Source organism: Lonchura striata, chromosome 3, assembly GCF_050655825.1.
Source record: "Lonchura striata isolate lonStrDom1 chromosome 3, ASM5065582v1, whole genome shotgun sequence".
NCBI lineage: Eukaryota > Metazoa > Chordata > Aves > Passeriformes > Estrildidae > Lonchura > Lonchura striata.
Genome location: NC_140705.1, coordinates 68,268,433 through 68,286,627, shown reverse-complemented (window position 1 = coordinate 68,286,627; position 18,195 = coordinate 68,268,433). Strand labels below are relative to the sequence as shown.

General features: G+C 35.8%; 1 protein-coding gene across 8 annotated transcripts in view; it reads left to right on the top strand.

Moving 5' to 3' along the window:
* Positions 1-18,195, top strand: part of RYR2 (ryanodine receptor 2) — a 381,438-nt gene that overhangs the window by 122,448 nt on the left and 240,795 nt on the right. For 6 of the 8 annotated variants that reach the window (XM_021527071.4, XM_021527068.4, XM_085576770.1 and 3 more), the window contains exon 4: positions 9,597-9,617. The exons of the other annotated variants lie outside the window; for them this stretch is intronic. In XM_021527071.4, coding sequence (XP_021382746.3) covers positions 9,597-9,617 — 21 coding nt within the window. The remainder of the gene's footprint in view (positions 1-9,596; positions 9,618-18,195) is intronic. 8 annotated transcript variants of the gene reach the window in all.

Here is an 18,195-nt window from a genome sequence, read left to right as displayed (position 1 = left end):
CTATAGTCTTTTTAGCATTTGCTAGTTCGACAGTTGAACTAACCCTTTAGTCTTTTAAATAATAGCCATTCCCTGTGTGTATAAATAGATAAGGCATTGATTTGCTTTTTTATGTAATAGGGGTGAAAGCTCAAGCCTTATTTTTCTTTATGGAAATGATGTATTTCTAAGTAAACAGAGCAAAGAAAAGAAACTTGACAAGAACAAAGGGTATTCAGGCTTCTGCTAGTAAACCTGTGTTCTAATTCTGTTGGCTGTTGTCATCTGCTTCAGTTTGGGGAGTCTTGTATTGTTGTATATGATTTTTGTAGTTAATGTTCGTTTCTGCAGATACTGCTGATAGAGTGGATTGTGTTTGTAGTGATGATGGTACACGTAGCTTCCACTCCTGAGGCAGCCTTTGATAGGTGATGGTTTGTTGACAAATATTCAGAACACTCACTTTTTTTGAAAGATATTTCTATTTAAAGAAACATTGGGATGAATCACAAGATAATGGCACACAAATAGCAGAAGGAAAGCGACAAATTTGGAAATCCTGCTTTTCCTACTGGTGATTATTTAATGTGGTAAAATGACATAGTCTAGTGTATATGTAGGTCATTTGGCAACAAACTATTTTAGTTATCTAGGTATTCATGCATTTTGGTCTTGCTGTAAAATTCCATTTCCAGGTGGTGCTTTTTTGTTAGAATATAAGTGGTTTACAGGGTATAGCTTGGCTTCTTTAAAAGAACTTGTGCATTTGCCCAAATTTTAATAATGTCAGTAACTGATTAAATTCTTTGTCTATTCCAAGAAATTTCAGGTGGTGTTTCTTATTCCCTCTCCTCAGCCATATGTCACTATTTTTTAGTACATTACTTAGGGAAATACAAAACTTTTGTCCTAAAGAAATGGCTTTTTGGTGGGTTTGGAGATCTTTGGAGGAACATATGAGGCAGCCAACATTTGCCTCTGCCCAAAAGACCACAGTTCTCTTTCTGTGTGCTTTCTTGGTATTACTGCAAGCAATATGACACTCCAGTGCTTCTTGTGACTCTGAGTATTCCAAGATGCTGCAAAGTATAAAATAAAACATTTTTAGGGAACTGAGAACTTTGCGTGGAAAACCACAGACTTGCTGAGTTTTGAGACTGCACAGCCTTTTTGTACCTCAGATGTCTGACCCTACCCAGTTTGCTGAGTCCTTTCTCAACTCATGTATGCCATGGTATGAATTGAGAGAAGAAATAGCACATGCAATAAGCTTTCTACTGGGATTTCTTCAAGAGTTCCACTAACTTTTCCAACTTTTCCCAGTGAAATTCTAATCAATTTCATAGATGACCAAGATTTTATTTTGATGCAAAAAGGGCAAAGAAAAATAATGCCTTAACACAAGTAAAAGCTTAAGCCAGAGATTAATGAAATAAAGTGATTTGTAGGTCTTCATGGTTAAAATTAATCATTTCTGCTTGATACAATTTGTCAGTGAAGTACAAAAATTATTTTGTTACATGTCAAAACATTTTTTCTCTCATCTTATTACTTCTCTTTCTTTTTTCACCCTAGCATCTTATTCACAATGTCTTTTACCACAGGCCACTCTTTGAAACCTTTTGTACATAGGATAGGATAGTGTTTAGGGGCTTTCCATGTAACTTGATATGGAAATCTTTTGAGGATTCAAAGGCTACAAATATAGCTGTTGGTTTAAATATAGTAGAGTAGGAAGCATTTTCTAAATTCTTTCTTACATGGTTATTCTGCTTGCATTTAAAAAAGTTAGGAAATTCTGGTTCATAACTATCTCCTTTTTATAGTCTAATTACATTCCAAAGGAAAATTTCCTTTCTTTTATTTCCTAATTCTGAGTGGATTTTTCATTTCCAGCAGTTTCTTTTTATTTTGGCTTATTGGATCACTTCAAACTGACAGCAATACTGGACTAATCAAGAAGTCAGATTCAGAGAGCCAAAATGGGATTGTAAATGTGAATATTAAAGGGAGTGATGCAAACACATAACATTAACTCATGTCTAAGTGAAGACTTCAATCTGTGAGGAAGTACTTAGCTAAAGGTTTAATTTGTTCTGCAGCTTGGTGTAACCAAATAAATAGACTACAGTTGAGCTAATTGTCTTTCTAATATAAACCTAACTGATTAAACTGATATATATATATATATAAATACTGATTTTTGCACTGACTTCAGAGTACAACAATTAAAAAACTGGTATCTGTTTATTTAGCATCGATATAAATGTTTTCTTTTTTGTTAAGTTTTTATAGCTTTTATTTCCTTTATTTATACTGTGATTTTTGGATCTGCTGCACATTTTTCCCTATCCTGTGAGACTGATTGTTTCTATACATTCTTGTCTCATTTCTGTTACTAATAGGGGAACTTAACTATGGAGCAGAGCTGATTGACTAGTATGCTGCCTGCTTACTGACACTAATAACCGTATTTTCTTTAGTTCCTTAGTAACATTACTTCTAGAATGTGTATATTTTCTTCCAAATATCACAATCTTTGCCTTGCCCTTCCCTTCCTCTACCCCCAATCCAATTACACTAGAGAAGCACTGAAATGGATACAAAAATAAATCATAGACAACATGAGAAAACAGACATGAAACAAATATCTTTTATTTAAAAGTCTCAGTAATATTGTGGTAAAGAATTGTAATTAAGTCTAGGAGTTTTTTCAGACTCATATGTGCACTCATAAATCTATGTTGACCTTATTAGGAGAATGAAAGCATTTGTTTGCACATGTTGTGTGTGAATTCAAAGCTGAATTTTTTCTGTAATATGAAGAAATTTAATTTCACAACCTCTACCCAATAGTTGACAACTTCATTTTTCAGGAAAATTCTGTCTGCAAAATACCCATCAGTAAGGCAACGTTCTAGCTAAATTGCATCATGATCTTATTAACTCCCATCTAATCATCCAGTCATGGCTGATTAATCACTTCTCCTGGTGCCTTGTTTTAATGAAATCTGTTTTCTGTGCCACTGACCAGTAAACTGCTGTCTAATGTCATGTACAGGATAGTCTTTGCTGTGGATTAAAGTGAAGACCTTATCCTCTGATCTGAAGGGCTGTGTGAAGGAATCATCAAGTGTCTTGCATGTAACCTTTTCTGTTTAAGGGATAGGGAAAATGTGCTTCCTCACAGAGCTGAAAAGCTTTCCTGTGCTTCTAAGACAGAATGGAGCCATTTTCGGATAGGAATGTAACTGTAGCGGGTGGATTTTTGAATATTCTAATCACCTATCTCCAACTGTGGAACTCTGAATTCATTAATTACTTTTTATTAGTAAGCAGCAAGATAACACAGAGAGCTGGCAGCTTTGTCATTTTCTCAGCATGGGAGGACGGCAAAAGTAATTTCATCTCTCATGCCTGCAGAAAGAGGTAACACCTCCCATTTATTTTAATAAGTGTTCTGTATGTTAATGAATAAGCCAAGTTACCAAGGTACTTCCTTAAAAAAAAGTATGAAGATTGGCAGTTAAATGCACTCTTGAAAATTTAAGCTCTCTGATTCACACTACAGTAGCCTAGTTAATAACCTATTTGAAAGCTAACAGCAGCTGTGAATATGACAGGCTGAAAATGTTTTTAGGTTTGCCAGAAGAACCCCCACATGTAGGAAGAAAGTCAGGAATGAACCAGAGGTTTCTTGTAATAACAAGCCAGAGCTGTTTTAGTTTCCTATTACTGACTTGAAAGTATTCTTAATCCAACTTTCAAGCAAAAAGGCCAAATTAAACTTTGTATTTCTATACTTTGATTTTTTTTCATTAGCATATGGATTGTCTACAGGTACCAGTCATAACTCACTGACATAACAAAATGTAGTAATTTTCCTAAGAGATTGTTTGCATAAGTCTTTATCAGATGGTGGTGTGTCATAAAAAGGGACAGAGTTGCTATGTCCAGCAACGTTATTCTGTACTTACTGCAAGGTCTGCCATCCCAGACTTTTGAGTTTACATGGCCTAAGTGCTTCTTACTGCAAGGACAGAAAATGACAGAAGGAGGAGGAAGAGGATCTCACTGTTCAATGCTGTGTGGGTTTTTGTATCATGTAGATGGACATATGCATTCGATGCCAGTGGAAAACTTTATGAAAAAATGAGCTAGAGTCTTATTCTACTTAAAATACTGACTACACACTTTAGTGATGGCATACTGCAAATAGGAACTGGAAGTAAAACAGTGGGAAAAAAAAAAGAGGGATGGAGCATGGAGCTTTCACAGAGAAACACATACTATCATTTTCTACTCAGTGCACCCTATTTAACATCAGAACTGGTTGTTAGCAGGCCATTTCAAATAAGGCACAAAAAGTATATGGCTTGGCTTTGATCAACTGCACTTTGATCAACTGCAAGTACTGGAAGAAATCAAGAATGGCAGGCACAGTGTTTTTGCACTCTGCTTATTCTCAAGGTCAAGCAAGGACAGGAATAAAATCAGTATCTATTTCAAATCACAGAATTGTGACACACAAATACTTCTGGCCTGGCACATGGGCCCTTCTTTAGTGTATGCACCATGTTTGCGATGAGGAGGTATGGCATGAAATAAAATATTTTATTATCCTGGACAAGTTTCGTTTTTTGGAGGTAGATAGCAGCAAACCTTTTTTCTGGCCTTACCATGACCCTTGGAGTGTTAATGTGCTCAAAGGTTTTTTTCTAGAGTGATGGTCAGCAAAAAATTATGTTGGGGGGAGAGAAGTTACTTTGTTTTTGCCCAGTAATATTTTCTGATCTAAGTTACATGCAGAGAAGGAGTTAAACCAAAGAGACATGAAAGCACAGCACTTCAAGTGTCTTGATGACTAAAGTCTACATTGGAAGACAAGCCTGGGCTGGAAGAGAAGGCATATCATTAATTAGCTTGTTAAATATTAAATTCAGGAAGTCAAGGTGTCAATGAAGCTAATCAAGAGTTATAATAGAAGTAAAGAATACAATTCAATTTGGAATCTGGTTCAATTCTTCTTATTCTCGTCTTGCTTATCTTTAATAAAGTTTTAGACAAAGATTTTACTATATGTTCTCAGTTTCCACAACAGAGAAATGAAAAAAAATTGCAACTTTTAAAATAAGAGTTTGGTTCAGATAAATGAGTTTAAGTGCAAGGGAAGATACAACACCTACTAGTGAATGTTATACATTTCTTCATTGAGTTTTCATTCACAATCCCATGTGTGGATCATGGCAATATATTATAATTATCATGGCAGTTCTCATAAATACTCGTAGAGAATGTGATTATCCAGAGTCAGCTGAGATTCTTCTATACACTGTGAAATAAAATTCCTTAGTATTTTTGTGTGCTGCTCAAGAAGATGAAAGAAAATAGAATACAGAAGCCTGAATTAGGAATGGGAGGTTATTTTCATAGCTTGAAGTAGCTTACTTTGTAGCTTTTGCACTTTTAATTCATGCCTCTGTATTAGTGGACATTCAGTAAAGGTTATGTGATGTTGCTTTTTGTCAAATTTAAAAAATGAAAAAAACTCCTCATAATGCCAGTGAGATACCTCTTTATTTCTCTTCAGTTAGTTCATGGCTCCTTATGGCAAGAGAAAATAGGGGTAACAGAATAACATTCCTGCTCTTTTAACTGGCTTTTGTCTGGTTACTGTAGTTCTGGGTATCTGCAGTACTTGGGAAAAAACAGCTTTCCAATTTGGATTACGTGAATTTAAAATGAAAACTTAACTGAAACGATTGGAGCTCTGATGTGCTCTGAAGAGAAGTCAGCAAATGTAGATCACTCTGAGGTTTCTGGATTAGCATAGCAGTCAATTTTTAGGTTTTGGCTGTATGTTCTTCATTGAAAGCACTTACTAGAACTATCTGAAATTTTAAAGGAAGTATTAAGACTGTAGTATAGTGCTCTCTTCTAGTTCAAGAAAGGAGAATATTTCATCATTCTAAATACTGTCTGATATTTTGCTTGATTGTTGGAACAAAACTTAGAATCTTTGGGTTTATTTTTATAGCACTACTTGTATATTTTAGATGCCCAGATATATGGGTGCCATACCATTTTATTATCCACTGCTCTGTAGTTTCAAGTGTCATAATTTTTACTCATTAATTTATGTTGATGGCTACTTGATAGCAATAGGCAGTGAAATAATTCTTTTGAGTTCAAATTAGTAGCTTTTTCTAAAATTATTATTGTAGTATAAGTAGTTCACAGAGATTCCAGAGATTATATATCCTTCAGTCTTTTGCTAACTTTGACATCCTCATGGTAAGATAATAATCCTTGTACTCAGAATTGTCATATGGCAACGTACTCACTAAATTTTGATATCCATTGCTAAACAGGGCCATGTTTTTTTTTTTTTTTTCCTCTCAGAAAAATCTTTGAGTACCCAGGTACATGAAGAAAAAATATTTCTAAGTAGCATACTGCCTTTGAGATATATATGTTTTAATATGGATCCTGCATCCTCTGCTGGAGGAAGTGTTTTAAGTCCCGATACTCTTTAGGTAAAGAAAAAGAGAAAAGAAATATCAATATATACATACCTAAACATTTTATTTTTCAAAAAAATATGACAATGGTCAGGAGAGAAAATAAGCTGAATGAAAAAAGGTATTGAATTCCAGGGATCTGGATTTTTTTTATGACTAGGCAAAAATTCCTGTGCTTCGTGAAAGAAATGACTGTACTGTTCTTTTGGACTGTGTCTAATGTAATATATGATTGAAATGAAGCAGTTGCTGTGAGATGCCACAGCAAAAGGGAACTTCAGAAGTGACTGCCAGTCCCTGCCTACCATGTCCCCAGCCCTTCCTGAATTTTGAACCTTCCTAGACTAGTTGAAAGATCTGCACCTCCTAACAGGTGAACAACTCAGCAAAACCTGAGTTATTTATGGTAATGACATGTAATTTCAGGTCAAAGAACATTAAGCACTCCAAAAAAGAGAGGTAACAAAATATGGTCTGGTAGAAGAGAATATTAGAATTTGTTTGCTTGTTTGTTTGCTCTCTGGTGTATATGTGGATTTTTTGTTTGTTTTGTTATTTTTTAGAATTTTTTTGAGTTCTCCCCTTGGATTAATGACTAATGCATATATAGCAACAGAAGCTTTGAATCTTAGTCTTTCCTGAATTTGGATGGGTGCTGGGAATTCCATGGGAAAAGGGTTCCTGTGGCTTCTAGTCTTGAAGATAGACAAAAGAGGGAGGTGTCAGTGTGAAACAGAATCTGTATTTAGATGTGTTGTGAAACATTTGCTTGCTTGTTTTCTGAATCATAGCTTAGATCTTAGATACATGTGCTAGACTGAGGTATCCACTGTTTCATTTATTTCTGTTTATGTGAGTTTTACATTTATTTTGTCTACATTAGGACAATTAATCTTGGATAGGAGTAATCTTATTTATTTTTAGCTTTACCTAATCTGTGTTCCTAGAAATTTCCAGATGAGTAAATATAATATTCTAGCATACTTATGCCTTTTTCCTCCCCGAAATGGGATACTAAATGTCCAGGTCACAAGTCTTCCAGAATAGGTTCCAAAAGCAGACAAAATTTTATCTCCATATATTGCAAAGACAAATCTTAGAATTTGTGACAAAGTGGTCTGTAAGAAAGAAATGTCTTCTTGTGACTTGAGTCCCTCATAGGACTCTTCCACAGATGAAATGGGAGCACAGCGGGACCTGGGAGGTCTCTGACAAAGCTCACAGCAGAAGGCCTATAAAATACAGCTTTAATTACAAATGGAGAATCTTATTGTGCTGTGCACTGTACCACACTTTCAAAATCAAATCTCTTTGGATAAATTCACAATAATTCCCATGTAAGTATACATGCACCGTTCAAGTGGCTGTCCTGAGAGACATTCTATTTAAACATGAATTTACCAATGTAGAATTAGTGTGTGCAGTGTATAAATACTTGGAAAATATTGCACATGACTCATGAAGCTATCTGGTGTCCATTAAAATAAAGTAAATGGACAATCAGCAATTATATGGCAATTAATTTTAAAACATAATGGCTGTTGAGCTTTGAGTGGGTTCTCTGATAACAGTTGAGGCTGCCTTGTTCACTTACACTTTGGGACAGCAATTTTCTCTCACAGCAGGGCAATAAAGCATGTGTCACCTCTTTCTAGCAGTGTCACACAGGCAAATTGCTTGCAGTGCTGTTTTCAGAGCATGTACCATTTTAACAAAACAAAAGATGTATCAAAGGCAAGATAATAAAAAAAAATTGTACATAAATCTAACTTGTCTATTGTTTACTCCTTTTTTTTTAAGACAGTGTAGTTGCATTTAGATTTAAATCATTACTTACTTTTATAACTTGCCAACATCTTATGAAATAATTTCTTATCTTGTATCTGTTTTAATACATTTAGCTTTTTTTGAGGAGGCATTTCTGCAGCTCTGGTTGATAACAAAAGTCACAGTAAAGATTGCTAAGAAAATAAATAGGCGCAAATCAGAATTTTGTGTACCACTGAACAAAACCATAAAGGTGCTCTTTAACTGAAATGTATATTAAAAGTGAGAAAGTTTACTTTGAATGGAGCTGTTTTAACAGTTGAGAACTAAGTACATTGCCTTTTACTACAGTAATTTCACAAGCAAGTTCAGATATTGCTAATTTTGAAAATTGCTCCTGCTTTGCAGCAAACTATCTCAATTATTAAACTTCTATGTGGCATCTGTTAGCAAAAGGTCAATATGTGAATGCAGTAAAACCACTGAAGGCATGATATTCTGCAGCGTTTTCTGTGCAAAGTCCAGAGACCAATCTACTACAGATATACTGCTCTTAGTGCCAGCTAAGTATTTAATAGCATGCTAAATGCTCTAGTATCTGAATTGTGTTCTAGTAGGTATTCTCAATCCTTTCTGAGACTGTAAAATAGTCCAAAGACTTTTTAGAGAGAGTAACTTAAAATCTGTTTCCTTACTGAGTCATGAAAGAGTTTAGTTAATATAAAACCTTAAGCTTTTGGAGTTATTCTCACTTCCCCCATAGAAGAAATGGATGACATTTTTATGTGCTGTTCTTTGTTCTTAGGCAAGATATTCTCATATGCTGCAGGTTGTAGGGTCAGGGTTTGTCAGGTACCCCTAATTTTAACTTCAATATTATAGCATTCTTTAAAATTACAAACCATGAATAGCAGCAGTGAAACCTTTTCAAGTGCATGTTCACTAATGGCAGAGCTTTACTCAAGAAGAAATGAAGAGATGATTTGTGGGACTCTGTATTCTGCATTTTTGACTGGTTGGTACTGAATACAGTGTGGAAATAATTCAGCATCAGTTCCTTTGCTGCCTGTTATCTGATTTTAAATGGACATTTTTGACTTCTAGAATTTGAAGTGCTTTCCACAAAATAAAGACAGAAAGTGAGGTATTGGCATTTTAAAGAGAAGATACCAGGAGACTATCTTCATTACTAGAAGCTATAGAATAGAACATATTTTCCTTCATACTAGATACATTTCTGAAAATAAGAAATGTTAACTTCAAAATAGACTTTGATATGCTGTATTTAAGGAAAGAGATTTACTGATTTCTTGCTTTTTCTTTCTACAGCTAGTTGATGTGGAAAAATGGGTATGTGATTCTGTCTTTTATTCACTTGATCCCAAATGTTTCATGTTGCCACTGAGTCTAACCTGTCTGTTTTGATACCCTGTGTGTTCATGACCCTTCAACTTGCACGGCTCAAAAAAACCAAAAAAAGACATGAATACATGGTCATGTAAAATCTGGTCACTTCTTAATTGTCCTATCAAATTTCATTATTTTTATCTCTTTAAATTTGATCACAGAATCATGTGATATAAATGTAGGATTATTGCCTTTCAGTTTTGAGCCCTGCTGTCTAATGTTATAGCTCCATTTTGTAACCCACCCTGTCTTTTTCAGTATAGACACTGTAATCTTTAACTGCATGACAGTAAGATAGTTAATATTGATAAATTATGTGTGATGCTGTGTGTAGCTGCAAATGTATTTATATTAAGTGTTGGAGAACAGCTGCTACAGAGCAAAACCAATATTTTCTAGATCTTAGCAAATAAAGCACAATTCTCTGCTTAATGTGTTATTAAGGCCTTTCCTAATGTGTCTGTGTATACCATACATATTTGTTTGGGCATCTGATATAACTCCCCTCTGTGGGACATATTTATGTATGTTTTTCTTCAATGTAATCTCTAACACCAGTGTTATGTGAGAGTTAGTGGTTGTAAAATGTATGTAGAATTGTTTGTTCACCTTGGAAAATATTTGAGGCCTCTCTGAAAGCTTGGACTATAATAGGTCTACTTGGTTTCATAATACTCAGATTGGGCTGCACATGACCAGAGACACCCTCAGGTGTCTTCTGAAATATGGCCAATAACATAACTACAGCACTGGTCTCATTTTATTTCAGCCAGAAATTACAGAATTTTAATTTGTGATTATTACATCTTTATAGTAAGTAGTGACTCCATTTAGAGCTTGCCTGAGACTTCTGTAGGTAAGTACATTGTTTAAATAGTGGCTTAGGCTTTTCAGCACTGTTTATACTGTACTCAGAAATATCTGTGTTATGTCACATACATGTCACAGACATGTCACAGATGTTTATAATATTTATTACACAATAACTGCAGTTAAGTATTAATTTTTGCTGATTGTATCAGTATGACAGAATTATCCATATTCTGTGAATCTGGTATTTATGACAACCATCAATTGTTATACAATTGATTTTGAGATTTTTAAAGACATACTGATGGTCAGGTTATCTTTAAATTTTGTCCAATTTATAATTACAATTGAGAAAGCTTGGTTATACATCTTTAGATTATTATTCCTATGAGGAATTTTGCTATAAAGAGAAAAAAACGACAATAAAAAGCACATTCAGTATTATACAGGCAGCTCTCCTCATACCCCACAATGCATGAAATATTATATGCCAGAAGTTAATTTTTAGTTTATTATTTTTATAAAAAAATATTATTACTTAGTTTATTATTAAGCCACTGACATAGCTTATTTTTGACTGAAGCATTCATAATCTGTTAATGGAAAATGTAATATTACTTGTATATATAGAAAATAGATTTGCTCTTTTGGTGGTTTGTTGTTGGTTTTTTTAATGGTTGTTTGTTTTTAAATTCAGAATTTAGTAACATCAAAATCTTGCTCAGAAAGGCTGCTTCATCAAAATGTGTTCTGAAACCATTTTTAAAAGAACTGGTTCTCATGAGAGCAAAGCTAAATGTGTCATTCCAAGTTACATTGGGTAAATGTACTTTCCCTAATAGACTGATTCTATAATCCAGACAACCCCTCTGATGGGGGTGGAGTGCATACTGGCTTTACTTCATGCATTAAATTATTCTCTCTCAGGTGAAGCTCCAGTCTGGCCAGGAAAGCAGACTGTAACTCCAGAGTGTTACCAGAGGTCTGATGGTGCACTGGAGCAGTGAATTAATGCAGTGGAAAGCTGGCTGCTGTAAAGCTGCATGCTCGCTGGGGCAGGCACCTCACTCTGACACATGTACTGCTTGATAAGCCATTTTCCAGCACAGAGTGCACGAGGTTAATGCAAGTGTGTTTGGTTCTGTCTGTGGAAACCTTAAAGCCCAAGTCCAGAGAGAAGCTTCATGTCAAATTAATGGGCAAATTAGTAGCTGAACCTTGCTGTAAGCAGTTTCATGCTGTTCAAAGTATAAGCTAAAGTCATTAGTTTCTGAGCTGTTCTAGCCTGTGAAGTGTACTTACAAAAGTTTTAGAAGAAATTACTCCAGTTCCTGTGTACTTCTGTCAAATGACTATAATTCTTCTTGTGATTTTGTTCCAAAATCTTTATTCTACTAAAGGGATATGCTCTCAGTTGAAGCTGGGTACAAAGTAAATCACTTCAAGATCCTTTTGTCTCTGAGCGGGTAGGAGAGTGAAGGCTTGTAGATCTGCTTCAGTGCAGAATCAAGTAGATTAAAGACATCTTGCCCACTGTAAAACCTAGTGGAGGCAAGGCATCCTGGTTCCCATTTAATATCTGAAAATATTTTTTCTGCTTTTTATAAAACTACCAAGGTGAGGAACCCCCAGTATTTGATCAAAGGGATTTATTAAATTTGAGCCAAAATTTATAAGACCCTGAATGTATTTTCTTTACAGAGAAAATGAGAGTAATGCAGTAAGATGAAAATGAATAACACATAGTGAAAGGAATTCCTTTAATCTCCCTGACATTTTTTAAATCTTTTAATGTATTTATGAAATAAAGGAAATAATCTTAAAGTGTCTTTTTCTGTGAATTAGCAATGTGCTTGCAAATTTGTGATCTCAAGGGAGGTGTTGTGTACTTGAATACAACAGGACTAATGTACTCATAAAAACACCTGAGTATCTACCTTGGTTTTCAGGATAACTGCTTAGCTCTACAACAGGTTTCAGTGTAAGGATAAGAACTTTTCTTGGGTATCTCTGGTGATGTAATAATTTGGCCTTTTTTACACATTTGATTGTATCTAGTTGGTAAATTATTTTGAAAATTTGGCATTAAGAGCCATCCAGATTTTTTTTTTTTTTTTTTTGGAGGGATTACTCTGAAGAGTTTTTACCTGAAAGGAAATGAAGTGTGTTGTTTCTTAAATTCAGAATGCGAGGTACAAGAATTTTCATGTTTACCCTGGCTGATGGCAAAGTTATGCTAATTATAACATTTTAGCATTGTCTTCAGTTTTTGAGACAGACAAATCTTCTGCTGAGGGTAATGGTAAATTTTTCTCTCTTTGCCTCAAGTAGTAACTATATTTTATGGCATTTTATGGCAGTTTTATGGCACTAGTGAAGCTAATTTTCGATTTCTTTGGAGAAAATGAACTTGCAGATTAAGAAAACACTTCAGACACTTTTCAAAAGAATTGCTTTCATTACAGAGACTTCTAAGCTGAGAAGTAGTGAATAAATTCTCACTTTGGTAGTGTGGACTGGATAAATATAACAAATGGAATTTGACTAGTGGAAACAACCTAGGGTTCTTGTGGAGGTTGGAGTGAGCCACAAAACAAAGCTTCATCAAGGGAAATGATTCAAGTAATACATCTTCAGTTCTATTAAAGTAATTAATTGTACATCAGTACTTTATAATCAGTATGATTTTCAAGCATTAAATGAATTATATAAGGACAATTTTTTCTTATAATTTCTTGCTCACACTTAATTTGCTTAAATATAGATTGATTGTTCATATTGCTGTAGGAAAGTACATTATTTGTGCACAAATATTTAATGCTCAAATATAAAGAATTTACATTCAAATTTTAGATGTAACACAGACAGCAGAGGTGGCTCAATGTAGGGAGTAATATGAGCAGTGTTGACTCAGTTTTATATACTGAGAAGTCAGTTCTAATATACATCTTGGAGGAAAATAAGAGATAATACCATATGATGATATCAAAATGGAGTGACTATGGAACTGGTGCTTAAAATGTCACACCTACAGTGATAGTTTCAACTGTATCTGTAATTCCATCCTTAGTGTATTGTATATTTTAGTGGATGCTAATTGCAGCCCAAGTAAATTCACATCAGCAAAAAAAACCCAAAAAACTAATGCAAACATTTTCTAAGTACACGTTTTAATTTCTAAAGAAATCTGTGTGCATACTGACTAAAACTTATCTCAATCAAATAGTGACATTTCCAAATGTGTGCTAGGGTTTCTTTGGTGTTTCTCCTTCAAACCCTGTTATAGATCTGAGAATTTCAAGCTAGGTTCTGTGTGGCAACAGTAAGTTCTGTGAATTATGGCAAACTGTCTCAGTTTACTTGTTTTCAATACTTGTTGGATAGGTTAGTGTAAAAAGCTAATATTTCTAAGTAGCAAATGGAATGCTATAAAAATTGTACAAAAGACATAGGAGATTATCTCTAAATTAAAGGATTTTTGGCAACTTTCCTACTAAAAAATTCCAAATAAAATATAAGTATTTTTTTTTCCTCTTTGCATGTAGCCAGAAAGCCCAAGAATTAAGGTGAAATTATGATAAATTAGAATATTAAGTGATAAGCTACCTGAAAGCTGTCCAAGGAGCCAAGGAATATAATGGTCTCAAACAGCTGTAGATATTTATATTAAAACCACATCCTTAAGTGTACTCAGATAAACTTTCTGTAGGTTTTAAGTATCAATTATTTGCTTTATTTTGAGAAAGAGAAAGTAATTAGGAGGATGAATAGAATGATATATATATTCTCAAATATAATGATTTTAAATTCTGCAAAGGCTTTTTTATTACTTTTCCTTTTTCAAGTCCTGTTCCAAGCCAGTCAGGTATTCCAGCTGCTGAGTGCTCAGTTTAGTTCCTCCATGAGGATATTTGTTTGATACTAAGCACTCACATTAATATTTGTCCCCAAAAGGTCAGATAGCATATGCAACTGAAGGCTTTAACAGAGGAATATGATTATTCTGTTGTTCCTTACATTGAATTACTAGTCCTTCCTCTCATGATGTCTTCTGAAAAAAATGGACACTAAGGAAACAGCATTAAAATCAGAGGACACTGATTTCTTTAACAAGAGAAGGAGAATGTGGTAATTTCAATGCATTTAGTCATCAAATTTGCATTGGTCTCACTTGCAGAGGATTTACTGCACTCATTGCATACTCATTCTCCTCACCTCAGTCACAGCAGAGTGCTTTTGCAACTCATTCCTAGTCAGGCTTACTTTGACCTCCAATACAGTCAGTTATTGGGATCTCCCTGTCACTCCAGAAATACAAATGGGAATTGAAGGTATTACAGCTGTACATTTGGTGTATACTGGAGCCTTTTACTACCGTGGGTCTGATGAGACAGACCATTGGATCCACACAGTCCAGTAAAGTCTAGAAAAGTCCAATTGTCCCTTTAATCCATCTTTCTGTGGACAAGGTCCTTGTAGTCCTAGCAATAGTTTTGACAACTCACTTGAAAGTATGAGTTAGGAATCCCTTCAATCAAGAGTAAGATCAGCCCTTCTGCTCTGGAGAACTTCCCACAGGAAACTGGACCAGCGATTTTCCTAGAGGGACCCCATTTGTGATGGTCTTTCCTTGCAACTCACATATTTGTGCCTCTAGGACTGAAGCAGATTTTCCAGCTTAGTTCCTCATCTTATCTCTGTGGTCACTCAGGTCAAACCACAGGGTGCTGTGTAGTCACTGTGTCCTCTCTTTTGAGCAGAGGAAAGCTTACTCCTTATACTGGTCCATACAGATGGTGAGCTGGATCTCTGTGCTGCTGGACCAGTTTTTCCACAGCTGAGATGATGAAGGAAAAAAGATTTTCATGTTACTGGAGTTGGCCAGCCATTTCATCCACCTCCAGCCTGGCTAATTTCCTCAGGGACTGGATACCTTTTTTGGTGGTGGCCCACTTGCCTAGGTGACATTTAATGTCTTTCTTGAAGGGATACCTTTCTTTCACATCTGACAGAAGTTGCCTTCAGAACCTAAGGACTTGTACCCCTTTTCCAGCCACTTTGTCAATGCTTCATTACCTAGAAAGGAATCCCAGCTGTTTCACTTCTTTACCCTCTAATTCTGGGCTGCTGCTCCCATTTTCCCAACATAGGAACTGCAAGGTGACAATGGACTTACCTAGACACTAGACAGTAGCTGAAATATTTTCACACATTTCACAGCTCACTCAGGGAAAGAGATCCAGTGGTTGGCACCTCATTTGTGAGTTTTTGCTTTCTTCTCCCTTATCAGTGTCTACCTCTCTTCCTCCTCCTGTTCTTGTGATGCCCTGCTTTAGGATAGTCTGCCTTGTCAACTTTTTCCTCCTGCTCCCTCTTAGAAGATGTTCTTTCATTCCTTATTAAATGGCCTCACTTTTGCTTCCAATATTTCTTTCTGTGTACGGAGAAGACTGATGCAGGCATGTGTTGGTTCTTTGGTTCAGCTGCAGTGCCTGTTGCCAGGGTTGGAGTAGCTGCAGAGCTTGTCCCTTTGCCATCAGATCCAGAGACCTTCTCTGCCCCTTGAGGGTACTGAAAAATGTTGAACAGGGCTCAGTAGGCCTGAGTCAGGTCCAAGCAGGTGATTTGTGTCTTTCTGGAATTGCCGGAATGACAGAATACTTTTTCCAAATATTTTACTAGTTTCTCAGGATTCTGCACTTGTTCAGAGGTGTGATTCCAAAATGTTGGAGGTGATCACTGTCCTAAGCACTTGTGTATTCTATCCCACACACCCTACCACTCACCACTATCCAGCCTCAGTGCAGATCTGTGAGTGGTATTTTTAACTATTTTTTTAACCATAAACAAGACCTGAAGCATATTAAGGAGCCCTAGCAATAGGAACATGCTGGTTTGAACATCCTGATGATATTCAGAATTCTCAAGCACTGTTGTAATTAGCCTGGGGAAGAGGAAGATGGAGGAAGGTAGCTCCCCCATAGATTAGTTCTCTTTCAAGTAAAGATAAAAGGTGTAATTACTCATAGTTTCTAATAGATGGTTCTTGGAACACAGAGGTGGTGGCAATTCTGCGTACAAACTCCAGGTTAGTCTCATGTATCTCAATTTAACCTATCTTAATACAGTGTTACAAAATACAACAAAATAATGGCATTAATCCAGCCCCCAAAGGTGATAAACAGCTTGGCAGGGAACACATACCACAAGTAAGATGTTACATAATTCAACTTTGAGAACATGTATAGCAGCTGTAAGAAAGATGGCCTTTCTATTAAGGCCTGTTGTGATGGGATGGGTTTGGTAGTTTTAATCTGAAAAAGGGTCATTCTATATTAGATATAAACAAGTTTTTATGATGAGAGTGGTGAGACACTGGAACAAGTTGCCCAAAGAAGTTGTGGGTGCCCCATCCCTGGAAACATTCGAGGTGAGATTGGATGAAACTCTGAGCAACCTGTTCTAGTTGAAGTTGTCACTTCTCATTGTGGGGGTTTGGACTAGATGATCTTTAAAGGTCCCCTAGCCCTTTAAATGGTTGGCTTTTTGGTTATACCCTTAGCATTCTATGATTCTCCATTTCCATGAACTATGAGAGCAAATAAATCAACATTTCAACCAGAGACTAATAAACTAATAAAATGAACGCTTATAAATATTTTTTATGGCATACTCTGGTCAGAGCATTGTTATCTCAACCCTTTAAATCTGCAGGCAGTTAAGCACCTGCTGCTAGCTCGCTGGATCCCCAGCCACCAATAGAATGAGGGCAAGAATTGAGAGAACAAAAGGTAAAGTTTGTGAGTTAAGGACAGCTTTATAGGACAGAAAACAAAATAATAATAATCATAATGAAAAAAGAATTAAAGCGAGTGATGCACAATGCAATTGCTCAGCACTCACCAACTGATGCCAAGCCAGTTCCTGAGCAGTGGTTCCAGGCCAGCTTTCTCCCCATTTTGTATACAAAGCATGACTCTATATTGTGTGGAATATCTCTTTGGCCAGTTTTGATTGGCTGTTCTGACTATGCTTCCTCCCAGCTTCTTATGTCTTCCAGCCTACTCCCTGGCAGGGTGATAAAACAACCTGAAAAGTCCTTGACTTAGTATAAGCACTGCTTAGAAACAGCTAGAATATACTGACACTGTTTTCATACAAAATTCAAAATACAGCACATCACCAGCCACTAGGAAGAAACTTATCTCTGTCCCAGACGAAACCAGGACGGGAAGCTAGAATGACTTTAGGAAATCTGAAATTATATGTGTGTTCTATCTGTTTAATTTTCATATATGCATTCTGAATTGCTAATGTTAGTCCAGAAACTGATGTGCACAATTGTCCTGAGACACAGAGAACAAGTGTTAAGGAGGAGGAAGTTCTGCCCTCTGCAGAGAATGAGTTGAAGGAATTTCTTGTGTAACAGCATGTTGCATACATAAAGTACATAATTTCTGCTGGTTTTTTTTTTTTTTTCTTTCTCTCCTTTTTTTATTTCTTCCCAAGCTGAGAGTTTATGTTTTTCGAAGTAAACATTCTCATTTAGCTAAGAAGAGATTTGGTCTAAAAACCTTGGAGAATGTTCTTGCAGAGCAATATGTCAGGAATGTCCAGAACCCTCTGTGCTGGCCATTTGCTTGTAGCTGTGGCCCTCACAGGTCATGATATGTAACTTCTCAGGCTTGGCCTGAGCTTTCATAAGGGTATT